General features: G+C 50.1%; 1 protein-coding gene across 4 annotated transcripts in view; it reads right to left on the bottom strand.

The window, feature by feature from the left end:
* The window catches only part of ACTN4 (actinin alpha 4), a 133,631-nt gene extending 121,426 nt beyond the window's left edge, over positions 1-12,205 (bottom strand). For 2 of the 4 annotated variants that reach the window (XM_082230993.1, XM_082230992.1), the window contains exon 1: positions 11,959-12,205. In XM_082230993.1, coding sequence (XP_082087119.1) covers positions 11,959-12,099 — 141 coding nt within the window. In that variant the 5' untranslated portion in view covers positions 12,100-12,205. The remainder of the gene's footprint in view (positions 1-11,958) is intronic. The other 2 variants (XM_082230991.1, XM_082230990.1) reach the window with 2 other exon arrangements.
* Between the last annotated feature and the right edge of the window lie 425 nt (positions 12,206-12,630).

Below are 12,630 nucleotides of genomic sequence, written 5' to 3'. Positions count from 1 at the left end.
CTACTACTTTCTCGAGGGTGAGCCCTGGTCACAAGTAGCCTTGGGAGTAACCCACTCGCCTGCGGTGGGTTAATCATCTCAGGGGAGGAAGCCCTTTTTGTCAAAAGAGGGGGGGGGGAGCTGGATCTGGTTTCAGGCCAGAAATTCCTTTAAAAAGGGGAAATTCAAGAAAATAGGCTAGTCAATTCTGCAGACTTATCCGAAATATTGGCCTAGCCATGGATATCCCAGTTTGCAACTTCCAAGAGTTTGGCATGTCGCAAGGGATGAGAGGAAGAGTAGAATCATAGAATCATAGAGTTGGAAGAGACCACAAGGGCCATCGAGTCCAACCCCCTGCCAAGCAGGAAACACCATCAGAGCACTCCTGACATATGGTTGTCAAGCCTCTGCTTAAAGACCCCCAAAGTAGGAGACTCCACCACACTCCTTGGCAGCAAATTCCACTGCCGAACAGCTCTTACTGTCAGGAAGTTCTTCCTAATGTTTAGGTGGAATCTTCTTTCTTGTAGTTTGGATCCATTGCTCCGTGTCCGCTTCTCTGGAGCAGCAGAAAACAACCTTTCTCCCTCCTCTATGTGACATCCTTTTATATATTTGAACATGGCTATCATATCACCCCTTAACCTCCTCTTCTCCAGGCTAAACATGCCCAGCTCCCTTAGCCGTTCCTCATAAGGCATCGTTTCCAGGCCTTTGACCATTTTGGTTGCCCTCCTCTGGACACGTTCCAGTTTGTCAGTGTCCTTCTTGAATTGTGGTGCCCAGAACTGGACACAGTACTCCAGGTGAGGTCTGACCAGAGTAGGTAGACTTCTCTGCAACAGTCCTGAATTTCATAGAATCATACAGCCACTGAGTTGGACCAGCAACTCAGGGGTCATCTAGTCCAAACCCCCTGCAATGCAAGAATCTCAGATGAAGCATCCATGACAGACAGCCATCCACCCTCTGCTTTTAATTATTTGTTGTATTTATAGCTCACCTTCTTCTCCAAGGACCTCAAAATACAACACGGGATTTCCCCCTCCTCCTCCTCATTTAATCCCCCACAGCAACCCTGTGAGGTACGCCCCAAGGTCACCCAGTGAGCTTCATGGTCGTGTGGGGATTTGAACCCTACTCTTCCAGATCCTTGTCTGACCGCCTAACCACTACACTGCACTGGATCTCGTGTAACAGAGGTGAGCTAACTTTTTCAGCAGGGGGCTGGTCCACTGTCCTTCACTGTCCCTATATTTTTTTTTGGGGGGGGAGAGAACGAATTCCTATGCCCCAGAGATGCATTTTAAATACAAGCACACATTCTGCTCATGTAAAAACACCAGGCAGGCCCCACAATTAAACCAGAGATACATTTTAAATAAAAGGACACATTCTACTCATGTAAAAACACACTGATTCCCGGACCATCCGCAGGCTGGATTGAGAAGGCGATTGGGCCGGATCCAGCCCCTGGGCCTTAGTTTGCCTACCCTTGTCGTATAACTTCGGGGATGGAGAATATGTGTAACACTCACTGGTTGCCTCCCCTTCCCCATGGACTAGGGTGCAGGACCATAAAGGACAGTTACCATTGTAACCATTGTAACCACATTTAAGAAATTGCAACAGATTTCGCCAATGAAGGCCTAATTACTCCAAATCCATTGGCATTTCTATTAGACCATTTGGATTAATTGCTTTCTTTCCTGCACCGGATGAATTTGTTTGTCCTGGCTCGTGAACAGCCCCTGGCCAGTGTGGGGTTAGAATAACCCACAGAAGATCAGGCAAAACTTGATGTGTTGCAACTGGGTCCCACCACAATTTTGCTACCCTTTTTCCATGTGACAGCCCTTGTTGTTTTCCGTAGGTTCATCCCACGGTATAGCTGTAATGTAAAAAGGCCCTCAAAGGAACATGGGTGCAACCAATCATAATGGTGCTAATTCGAGGGGGGGAGAGACCCACAGCGCAGGCCCCTCCCACAGGTTTCCAGACCTTTCAACATTGCATGTGCACAATGAGATATCGCCAAGGAGAAGCAGTCTCTCCAAAAAGCAAGCCTGTGATGTGCAAAGCAGTTCACAGCACATTAAAACATCAAATAAAAATAATCCAGAATAAATAAAAGGGGAAATATTTCAGTTCCTTCTCTAGGTGACATTTTGTGTTCCCTATAATTATTTAACTGCTTAATTTACAGAGCTGCCCCATAGCAGAAGGGCTCCAGGAAGCCAGCGTGGTGTAATGGTTAGGGTGCCAGACTAGGACCTGGGAGATCAGGGGTCGAATCCCCACTCGGTCACGAAGCTCACTGGACGACCTCGGAGTCCGTCACAGCCTCCTCACCTACCTTGAAGGGCCGTTGTAGGAGAGGGCTGAACCTCTTGGAGAAAAAGGTGAGATATAAATGTAATAAATAAGCTCTTCTGCTGAAGAAAGCTGGAAGAAGAGCCAGCCAGATGGAGATGTCCATTGCCAACCTGGTCGCAATGGAACCCAATCTAGTCGCAAAACGCACCTGGCACCTAGCTAATTTCTAACACTGCACCTAAGTAACACGTAATCAAAAAGGCTAGTGATTTTTTTACTTTCAACAAGGCCATAAACTCATAGCTCCGGCAAGTCTTCTCTTTGTGCAAGTTTCAGCTCCCTTGGAACCAATTGTTTACATCCCTTTAATCTATTCTTGTAGAAATCCTGCACGCACACTCATCTTCATCTGGCAAAATGCTTTAATGTGGCTTGTCAGCATGCAGCAAAGGGGTAAGCGACAGAGAGCCGACTCTCACACTGTTAGACAAGGCAGCTATTTAACCACAGACCTCTTCGACCAGACGCTCTAGGGCCGAGTGAGCCCTGGTGTAACTTGGCGACCCAAGAGACGCTCATATGCAACTCGCCTCAGTCGGGACAACTTGGTTTTCTGGATGTGCTCCAATCGGGTGAAATTTAAATCATGATTTGTTACATAGGCAAGCTAATAAGAGATGATTCATCTGCTTGCCCGTCCAACCAGCTCAGGGAAAAAGAAAAGCTTTTCATGCAGTGCTTGGCTATGGCTTCCAAACCACCAGAAACTTGGAAGCAGATCCTCCGACGTACAAGGACAATTTACGGCCGTTGCCTTGCAAGAGGAAGGGCGGGGGGGAAGGAGAAAGGTTAGTACGCATGAGAAGCCAGCGTTTTTCCTAGCAAGGTACAACCAGCAAGCAGCCACTCCTTTTGTCCCCTTTCCTTACAGAAAAGCTTCCAAGATTGGGAAGTTCGGGAAAACACAAAGCTGGAATGCAGACCGGCTTTTGTTTATTTGCAACAGTCTCGGTAGGACAACACAGGAGATGCAAACAGTCGCACAATGCTATTGAAACTGTGCATAGCTCACATTCCAGCGCAGACCCACTCCCCCCCTCCGCACTTTCCCTGAGAACCAGACACGTAACAGCCACACACAGCTTGCAAACCTCACAAGCGGACACACCAACTTCCCAAAGTGACTTTACACGGCCATTTTCAGAACTGCAGCACCTCACTGTCCCCCCCTCACTCCAGAAGATACCATGAGCAAGTTTAAACCATCACCTGGGGGAGATCCTTCAAGACATCGTACCCTGTTATGTTTCAGGAGAAGACTGAACCATTTAAAAGGGTCACTGGCTTCACAGAGCTTGCCAGAAGTTGGTTAAAATGTCCTGGGACCAAGAACTGCTATTTGGGCTTCAGCTCAAAGTTGTTGGTTTTCAAATAAGGTTTTCAAATTGCGGTTGCCAACCTAGCACACGTAAATCTCCATGTAGTCGCAACTGGACCCACGCCAGCAGCAAAACGCTGATTTTGAACACTGGCATTGGCGGCACAAGCTCTGCCTTCCTGTGGCCTTGAAAAGCTCAAGCAAATGGGAGCAGAAGGGTAGGCAAACACCAACACCCCAGGGATTGCTCACAAGGCACAACCTGATCACACCTTTGCCAGATTTCCAAACAAAACTAACGCCCTTTACGTTAGTAAACTGCAGCGGATTTCCCAAAGTTGTGCGCCAAAGGAGATACAAACTTGCATTTCTCCTCTCTACAATGTGGCGTGTTGCTGCTCCTAAACTGAACCAGAAACTGTTTCATATCAACTCAGCAATAATTCAGTGTTGGGAAGTGTTACAATGTCTACCTGCTGTGTTCTGCAATGTCCAAGGCAGAGGGGAGAAGGAATCCTCCATTCTCAAGAACTAACAACCTCTTCAGAAATTAAACACAACAATCAGAAGTATCTAAGGACCTGCCTGGCAGCCACAGGCATGCAGTTGGGCGAGTGGGCTGGCATGGCTGAGATGCAGAACTCCATCCCTCCTCTCAGCTCAACACAGAAACCAAGCGGGCTGCTAGAGAGACAGAGAGAGAGACAAAATCCTCCTTTCACACACCCAGCATAGCAATCCTCCATCCCTCCTCTATCAGCTTCTAGCAGGCTAGTAACTTTGGGAGGCATATTTGCAAGGCTGGTTAAAGACCACCAATCGGCCCTTCATATCGTCTTACAAGTTTTGAAATCAGCGACGGTTTTTAAACAAATGTTTGTGAACCTTCTTCATCAACAGCCATTCTCCCGCCGTACCTTTTGAGGACAAGAAACTTTGCACAGTTCTTTAAGGTAAAGGTAAAGGGACCCCTGACCATTAGGTCCAGTCGTGACCGACTCTGGGGTTGCAGCGCTCATCTCGCTTTACTGGCCGAGGGAGCCGGTGTACAGCTTCCGGGTCATGTGGCCAGCATGACTAAGCCGCTTCTGGCGAACCAGAGCAACGCACGGAAACACAGTTTACCTTCCCACCAGAGTGGTACCTATTCATCTACTTGCACTGGTGTGCTTTCGAACTGCTAGGTTGGCAGGAGCAATGGGAGCTCACCCTGTTGCGGGGATTCGAACCGCCGACCTTCTGATTGGCAAGTCCTAGGCTCTGTGGTTTAACCCACATCGCCACCCGCGTCCCGCTTGCACAGTTCTTTAGTACGGAATAAGTCTGCAAACCACATTAAGATCATTTCTGGAGAACGTAAAAGGGCCGGAGGCCTTCTCCAACCCTTTCAAACAGTAGCTACCTTTGTCAATACGAAGCAATCAACACACAGAAACAGGGCTGAATTGTCCAAATCCAGCACACCTTAAACTAATGACTCCTATACACTTGAAGATATTGCGTGCCTAACCACAAGCAACAGGAAGCCACACGACACAGGAATGTCACCCGCTGTTCAAATATTGGCACTAGTGTTTGACGTACAGAAATTGATAGGGTGGCGACGCACACCCTCCCTTGACCTTCGTGGACTCGGCATTCCCAGATCGCTCTTTCATGCTGCCCTAAGAAAGGCGCCCATTTGTCACTGGAAAAAGCAACATAACCCAGAATTTGCAGCAGAACGCATCATACACCTTTTGCTTCCAAAGTAAGCACCAAATCTCAAATACAGCTAAACCTCTAAGTTTGGGACCTGTAAAAAAAAAAGTAAAGTAAAATTGTCATCTTGTGGGGGGTGGAATAACCAGTTTCCTCTGCATTTGGGGTAAAAGTGACCATTACAAGCTTGGCGTTCCCCCATCTTTCAGCCAAATGAGGAAAGAAAGTCAGATTTTCCACTTCCAAGCACACAACCAGAGCAGTTTTGGTTGTTGTTGTTGTTTTTTTAACAGAATAAATCTGAGCTTTGGTTGAGAATGTGACTTAAAGGATGTTTATCAAAGTGCGATCAGCACAGAAGCAGTAGGAGTCTCTCTGGCCAAACACTTTTGCCATAACAATGTTTGAACAAGAGTTCAGGGGCCCGGGAGCAACATGGTGCAGAGCTACAGCCCAGCAGGACTGAAATGGCTATGGACAATCGATTCCAGATGGCTACCTAACTGTGCATCCGGTTCACAAAGGGGAGGCTTGGTTTGCTCACGTCAGGGCAATTCAGGAAGTCGCCAAGGAGCCTCGACCGGGCGGAAAGGCTCAGGAGAGGTGAACGGAAAGCCGCAGAGGGACTAGGAGTCAGGATCTCTCCAGTTCAAAGCCCAGCCCAGCTTGTACTTCACTGCAGGGCCTTAGACAAACCACCACCCCCACCCTGCTCCTCCAACCTGCAATATGAGGGTAATAAATAAACTCCTATGCAAATGCCAAGTTATGGCGTGGGCTCCTCGCTGACATTCCAAGCTCTGAACATGGCCTGAATGTGGCAACAGACCCAACACACCCCTTCTTCTTTAATCTGTCCCAGACCAAGGATGGGAGGGAGAAGGCTATTATGGCTCAGTTGCTTGTTGAGAATTTCCTCGGAAAAACAAAGAGAGGAGCAGCTCATATCGGTTTCCCCCGGTTCATACCTGGTGTCCTGATGTTCCGGACAACAACTGCTACCAATAGCACCAGGCAGCACAGCTGATGGGAGTTGTAGTTCAAGGCACCAGCTTATTGGAGGAGGGGAAAAGAGAGCTCATTTATACAAGTATCAGAATGCTGCAGTGCAGCACTTTGGACTGCAGGTGAGTAAAGGGTGGGGACACATGTCTTGAAAGCCCTTTACATGAAGCAAACGAACATCTCAAGTTTTCATAGTCAAGCCTCCATACAACACCCCTACATGCATGTTTTTTAAAAAATGTGCAAGGGGAATTTCCTGCGAACAAGCATTCCAACATGAAACTCAACCCATCAATTTTCAGCCTGAAATGGTACCACAGAGGAAGAAATTACAATAAACCTGCAACTGACGCGGGGGTTATATTCCAGGGGTCGCACCTAAAGCCCCAATCCTTTATGATCACAACCCATTGGCAGGTGGGAGAACGAAAAAAAAAAATCCCAGACTCCCACCCCCTTTCTATTTTATTTTTCAACTTTCTTTTTTCATTTGCCAAGTGTGTACGGCTGAACGTGTGCAAATTTCAACCTAAGTTTTCCATTCTGGGGAGGGAAAGAAGGCGGAGAAAGGAATAGATCATCTGTGCGACAACACCTTGAAAGCCCTTCCTCTGGCGTGGAAGCCATATGCCGCCTGGCATGCTTTGCTCTTGGCTGCGCCTGCCCCATAAAAATAGCTCAGGTGCAACGTCACAGTGACAAGGTTGATTCAAAGCCTGTGTCGCCAGGTGTAGTGGGAGGAGCACGATGCTACCGTTCAGCGTTTAAGAGGCCGCACCTTTTCCTCCCCCAGCAACTGTTACGTGAACAGGCTTTCGGAAAGACACATACACATTCCCTCCAGGCCGCAAATATGCCAGAGACATGGGAAAGTCATTAGCTTGGCTCTCACACAGCAAGCCGTGCCATTAAGTCTAGTGGCTACTACTCTCTGGTATCTTGATTTCAGCCCAGATATTTCAGGGGGAGGGGGAGGCCGAGGAGCCGAGCACGCAGGGAGGGTCTTGAAAGTTTGAGGCTTGTTACATGTATTTGAGCAACACATGCTCATTCTATTCAGAAAAAAAATATTCCCGCAAGGACTTTCCTCCTGCCAACTTAGAGCCGGTACAGAGTCCCATGCCTCCTTGAATTTGGCTCCGCTGTTCTTAGCTGAGCCTTAAGACAGCGTGCAATTAAGATAATTAAACTAAATAGCAGATGGCCCACCACCGCTTGCCATCCAAATCCAGAGCACAAATGCTCTGCTGGACGATACAAACGCAACGTCCGCAACAGCCAGGATATTCTTCCAAAGTCTTGGAGTAATTTCGCAGGCGCTGGGGACTGGCGGGGAAAGAGGGGGAGATTTCCCCCTTCTAGCACTCAACAAGGTAACTAGGATTTTATAATAGAAATTCTACATGACTTGAGGTTGAAGACAAAAGTGAGGAACGCTGGCCACTGCACCTTGGAAGGAGGAAGGCTGGGCCAGACGCTTGAGGGTTAAGTCCGGTAAAAAAAAAAAGAGGTTATTGGAAAATGAAATCGCCACACAGCTGCTATTGATCGGCATAAAGATACGGCTTTTTAGAAAGCACCCTTGTGTATTCCCTCCCAATAATTGTAACAGTAAATGATATTATATACAGTAAAGTGCTTCTGGAGTATTAGCACACATTCGTTCTAGCAATGCTTACAACGACCCTGTAAGGTACGTTAGTATTATTGTAAAAGGAGGGGGTGCCGGGGCAAGAGCGTCGTGGAAACAGCAGACCCAAATACACCCAAGTTCCCAACTCTTGTCTCCCAGATGCAGCAGACTTTATTCTCTAAAACAGAAGCAACTATGCTGAAAGACAACAGACTTCTTTCAACTCCAGCCAGCATGGCCAGTAGTCTGGACACATGTTAGCTACTCCTGCGATTGAAACACACATACAGTACTATGCAATTGACAGAGGTTGTAGACATTGTGCACACGCGTGCACTTCTCAGATCTGAGAGGCACAAGGTGGTGGTGGGGAGGATACGTAAAGCAATAAACGAGGCTGTCTGTTAATGTAAGCCTTTGCCACACACAAAGCACATGGCTTTAACACTGAGCAAACTGCAGAGGGATTTGCTACAGTTAAACAGTGCAGGCAGCTGGGGAATTCAGTCTGCCCCTACGACTATTTCCACATCACAAGCTGCAGATATGAGAGCAGAAACCCTGGCAGCCCCGTATGACGGGGTGGGGTGGGGGCTGGCACAATCAATGCAAGTCAGTGCTACTGGACATGACAGCTGACCTCAGGGAGCTGGCTAACAACAGTAGGCGAAACTGAAGGCCTGGCTTTCAAGGGCTGGACTTGTTGGGCTTGTCCAATAAAACCACGCAATGAAGTGGCTTTTAACTATAGGGGGGCAGGGGAATTAAATTTACCAATCATCTATGAGCAATGCCCGAGGCAGCAAATGTTTGCACTGTTGTCATTAATTTATGAAGGCCCTAAAATGTCTAAATGCTGCACATTTTTTGGAAAAGAACAGTCCTTGGCTGCAGGCTTCCAATCTAATAGAGTCCAGACACATTAGGATGGAGGGGAGGGGGAGGAGAGAAAGGGGGCAGTGGGTGGAAAACCCGTATACAAGGCAGAACTTCCCCTTCTTTCTCAGCATTTAATGGCCAAGCCACCCCAGTCTGGGGTGACAACTGCTCCAAGGGAAGAGAACATACACATCACCCATAAAAATGGTGTGTGATGTATGGGGATGCTAACTTAGCAGCCCAGATCTCCCAGGGGGGTTTTCTGTGGTGAGCCAGTTTGTAATTAAAAAACGCTTCCCCAGCAGCTGAGGAGGGAAGAGGGATTGGGGGGGGGGGCGGGAAGCAGCAGTCATTCCTTCCAGCAGCTCTTCCCCATCCCCCTCTGCAGGATGAATCAATCAAGGGAGAATGCTGGGAGAGGGATGGCTGGCAACACGTGCTCTTCACCAGGCAAGTTAAGCTGCCCCACCCAGCACTGCCTCTCCTCCTCTTCCTACCACTCCCTGCTCACCCCCCCCACCTCCATCAACATTTCCATAAGCAAACTCCAGCCACCTTGAACAGTGACTAAGCTGCATCCTGTGTGCCCTCTTCTCTAGGCCCACACCTGCCCTCCCAACTCTCCATCGCAGGCAGCAGCACCCCACAGACCTCACCACCACCCCGGCCAACAATTTGCTCCCTTCTCTCCTCCCAAGAAGAGGACTGCCACTGCAACCCCAACATGAAATAGAAAGGTATCCCCGCAAAATAACGTCCTCCACGTCATCAGAACCAGGGTCAGCACGTGCTGGTGCCCTAGTCATTTCCAGTCCCTTCTGAATTTATGCCCCCCAAATGGGTTTCTCCTGTCCAGAACCCACACCTCACGAAGCACACTGCCAGACCCCTAAGCCAACAAACCCCACACCCAGAAGTCTCAGTCCGGTAACACCTATCTGCCACCCACAATCGTCCACCTGCTGCTCAATACAAGGCGACTGCAGTCCTGCAACAGGGGGGAAGTCTCAATGGATTGCTTCAGAGTAGACCTGCACAGAACTATACACATCTAAGACTGCCCAGGGCAAAACAGGCCCTCTGATAATCTAGCTTCCCCTTACACCTTACCTTTGGTGTGCTTTGTCATATTCCTAGATCATGCAATTTTACTTCCACCCCCAGGATCCACACACCGAATCCAGATTCAGAACCACTGTTTGGCAGATCAGAGTAAGCATGGGCTCTCTGTATCCCTATCACAGTCCTCGTTGGGGCTCCTATCCCCACCCAGGGCTGCCCTTTGTCCACCATCACCCCACTGGCAAGGAACCCCTGCACCCCCAAATGTACCCCTCTCTGCCTCCTCCAACCCTCACATCACAACATTATCACACACCCTTGAGAGCCAAGATCCAGGGCACTGAAAACCCCTCTCCCCACCATATTATCCCCACCCCCACCCGCAAAGGAATGGCACACGCAGCCAAAAGCTGCTCACACAGGACTCAAAGCTAAGTGCATTTTTTTTATATTATCTGTACAACACCTGGTGCACTTTGGAAAGCGAGATTACAATAAATAACACGCAGACAGCCATTGTCTCCCAAAGCAGCTCAGGGCAATTAAAACACACACACACACACAACAGGCCCTACTGCCAGGGCTACACAAACTAAAAAGGAAGACAGGCAGGGGAGTAACAGAAGGGAAAGGTAAGTTCCTCAAGGCCAGAGCAAAGTGGTAAGCCGCAAATAATAATTAGTATTGGTGTTGTTATTATATAGATGCCCTCCAGTGTGTAATCTGGCTTGCTGCCGCCTCCACCGCTGATCCCAGCACACCCCATCAAAACCCACTGGTCCCCCCCAATCTCTTACCCCCCCCCACAAACCTTTCACACTTCTACCTTCTCTAAGCCACAACAGGAGCACTGCCACCATGCAAAGGTATGTCCAGGAAGGTGGAGAAATGGCTCCCCCAAAATGCACGCTCGGGTTACAAGGCGGATCTCCTGGTGTCTGCAAAGGCTGAAGATCGCTGCTCCAGGCCAGGCCGTGGAAGCCTCTTTCCCGATCCCCATTCCTACCCCACCCTCGGAAACAATTTTAATTTTTTTTTGCTCGCCCAACGCGGGGAAGAACCACCACCTACGGGAAAAGCCCCACTCAGGATCGCGCCACGTTCTCCTAACTCAAGACTTGCAAGCTTCTCCCCCGCCCCCCCCCCCCGCGACCTGCTTTTCTGGAGCTTTAGTTTTCTCCCGTTTAAAAAAATTTTAACTTGCACGGATTCACACAGACACGCGCGCGTGCACACGAGCCCCCGGGGACGACGAGGGAGTGCATGAGACCACATAATAATAATAATAATAATAATAATAATAATAATAATAATAATTCCAGTCCTAAGGTAAAGGAGAGAGAAGAGGCCCAAGGGAGCAGCACTCTGCCCATGCCCAGAGGACCCCTCGCCCCTCTTTTTTATTTTTAAGGCTGTTTCTCCCCCCAGCCCTGAGGTAAGAGAGAGAGAGAAGGGGCCAAGGGAGCAGCACTCTGCACATGCCCAGAGGACCCCTCGCCCCTCTTTTTTATTTTTAAGGCTGTTTCTCCCCCCAGTCCTGAGGTGAGAGAGAGAGAGAAGGGGCCCAAGGGAGCAGCACTCTGCACATGCCCAGAGAACCCCTCGCCCCTCTTTTTTATTTCTAAGGCTGTTTCTCCCCCCAGCCCTGAGGTGAGAGAGAGAGAGAAGGGGCCCAAGGGAGCAGCACTCTGCACATGCCCAGAGGACCCCTCGCCCCTCTTTTTTATTTTTAAGGCTGTTTCTCCCCCCAGTCCTGAGTCCTAAGAGAGAGAGAGAAGGGGCCAAGAGAGCGGCACTCTGCCCATGCCCAGAGGAACCCTCGCCTCTCTTTATTTGTTTTTAAGGTTCTACCCCCAACCCTGAGGTAAGAGAGAGAGAAGGGGCCAAGGGAGCGGCACTCTGCCCATGCCCAGAGGAACCCTCGCCCCTCTCTTTTCCCGTTTTTAAGGCTGTTTCTCCGCAGCTGAGGAGGGAAGCGGGGAGGCGCCTCCTCCGGGCTCACCTTGCGCTGCTGCTTCTCCCAGGCTGGGTCGAGCAGGAGGTCCCGGTCCCAGTCGTCCTCTTGAGCCATGTAGTCGCCGATGCCCGGCCCGTTGCCGCCGTACTGATAAGAGGGTTGCCCGGCAGCGTGGTAATCCACCATACTATCCGCTTCGGGGCGGGGGAGCTTCGGCGCGGAGCGAGCGGCTTCCGTGTGCGGGAGAAGGAGCGCCCAGCTCCGTGCGAGGCGGCGGCACTGACCCAACTGACGACGCGCGGGCGCCGCCGCTGCCCAGAGGAGCCGCTGCGCCTGCGCACGGCCGCCCTCTCCGACACGCCCCCCTCTACCACGGAGCGCATGCGCATCCCTACAAAGATTTTTCTTTATGAAGAGGGCGGGGCGGTGGCAAACCCAGCAAGGACCCGCCCACAATCACAACAAAAACAAAAGCGGGACCCGCCCACTCCTTTCTTATTTAAAAGAGCGGCCGCTCGGGAGGGCTTTGCGCACGCGCGTTTGGTGGCCACGCCCACCCAGCCGCCCGATTGGCTCTTCTACGCTCCGCCTCTGCTCGGCCCTCGCGCTTCTGTCGCTCAGAGGAGCGGCAAGGGTTGGGTTTTTATCTCGGCGCGCATGCGCAAGTGGGCTCGGCCCCACCTTCCCTCACCTCAGGGAAATCGCGCCCAAATCAGC

Source organism: Podarcis vaucheri, assembly GCF_965113315.1.
Source record: "Podarcis vaucheri genome assembly, chromosome: 7".
Taxonomy (NCBI): Eukaryota; Metazoa; Chordata; class Lepidosauria; order Squamata; family Lacertidae; genus Podarcis; species Podarcis vaucheri.
The sequence above is the reverse complement of the archived record's forward strand: the minus strand, read 5'-3'. Positions and strand labels throughout refer to the sequence as shown.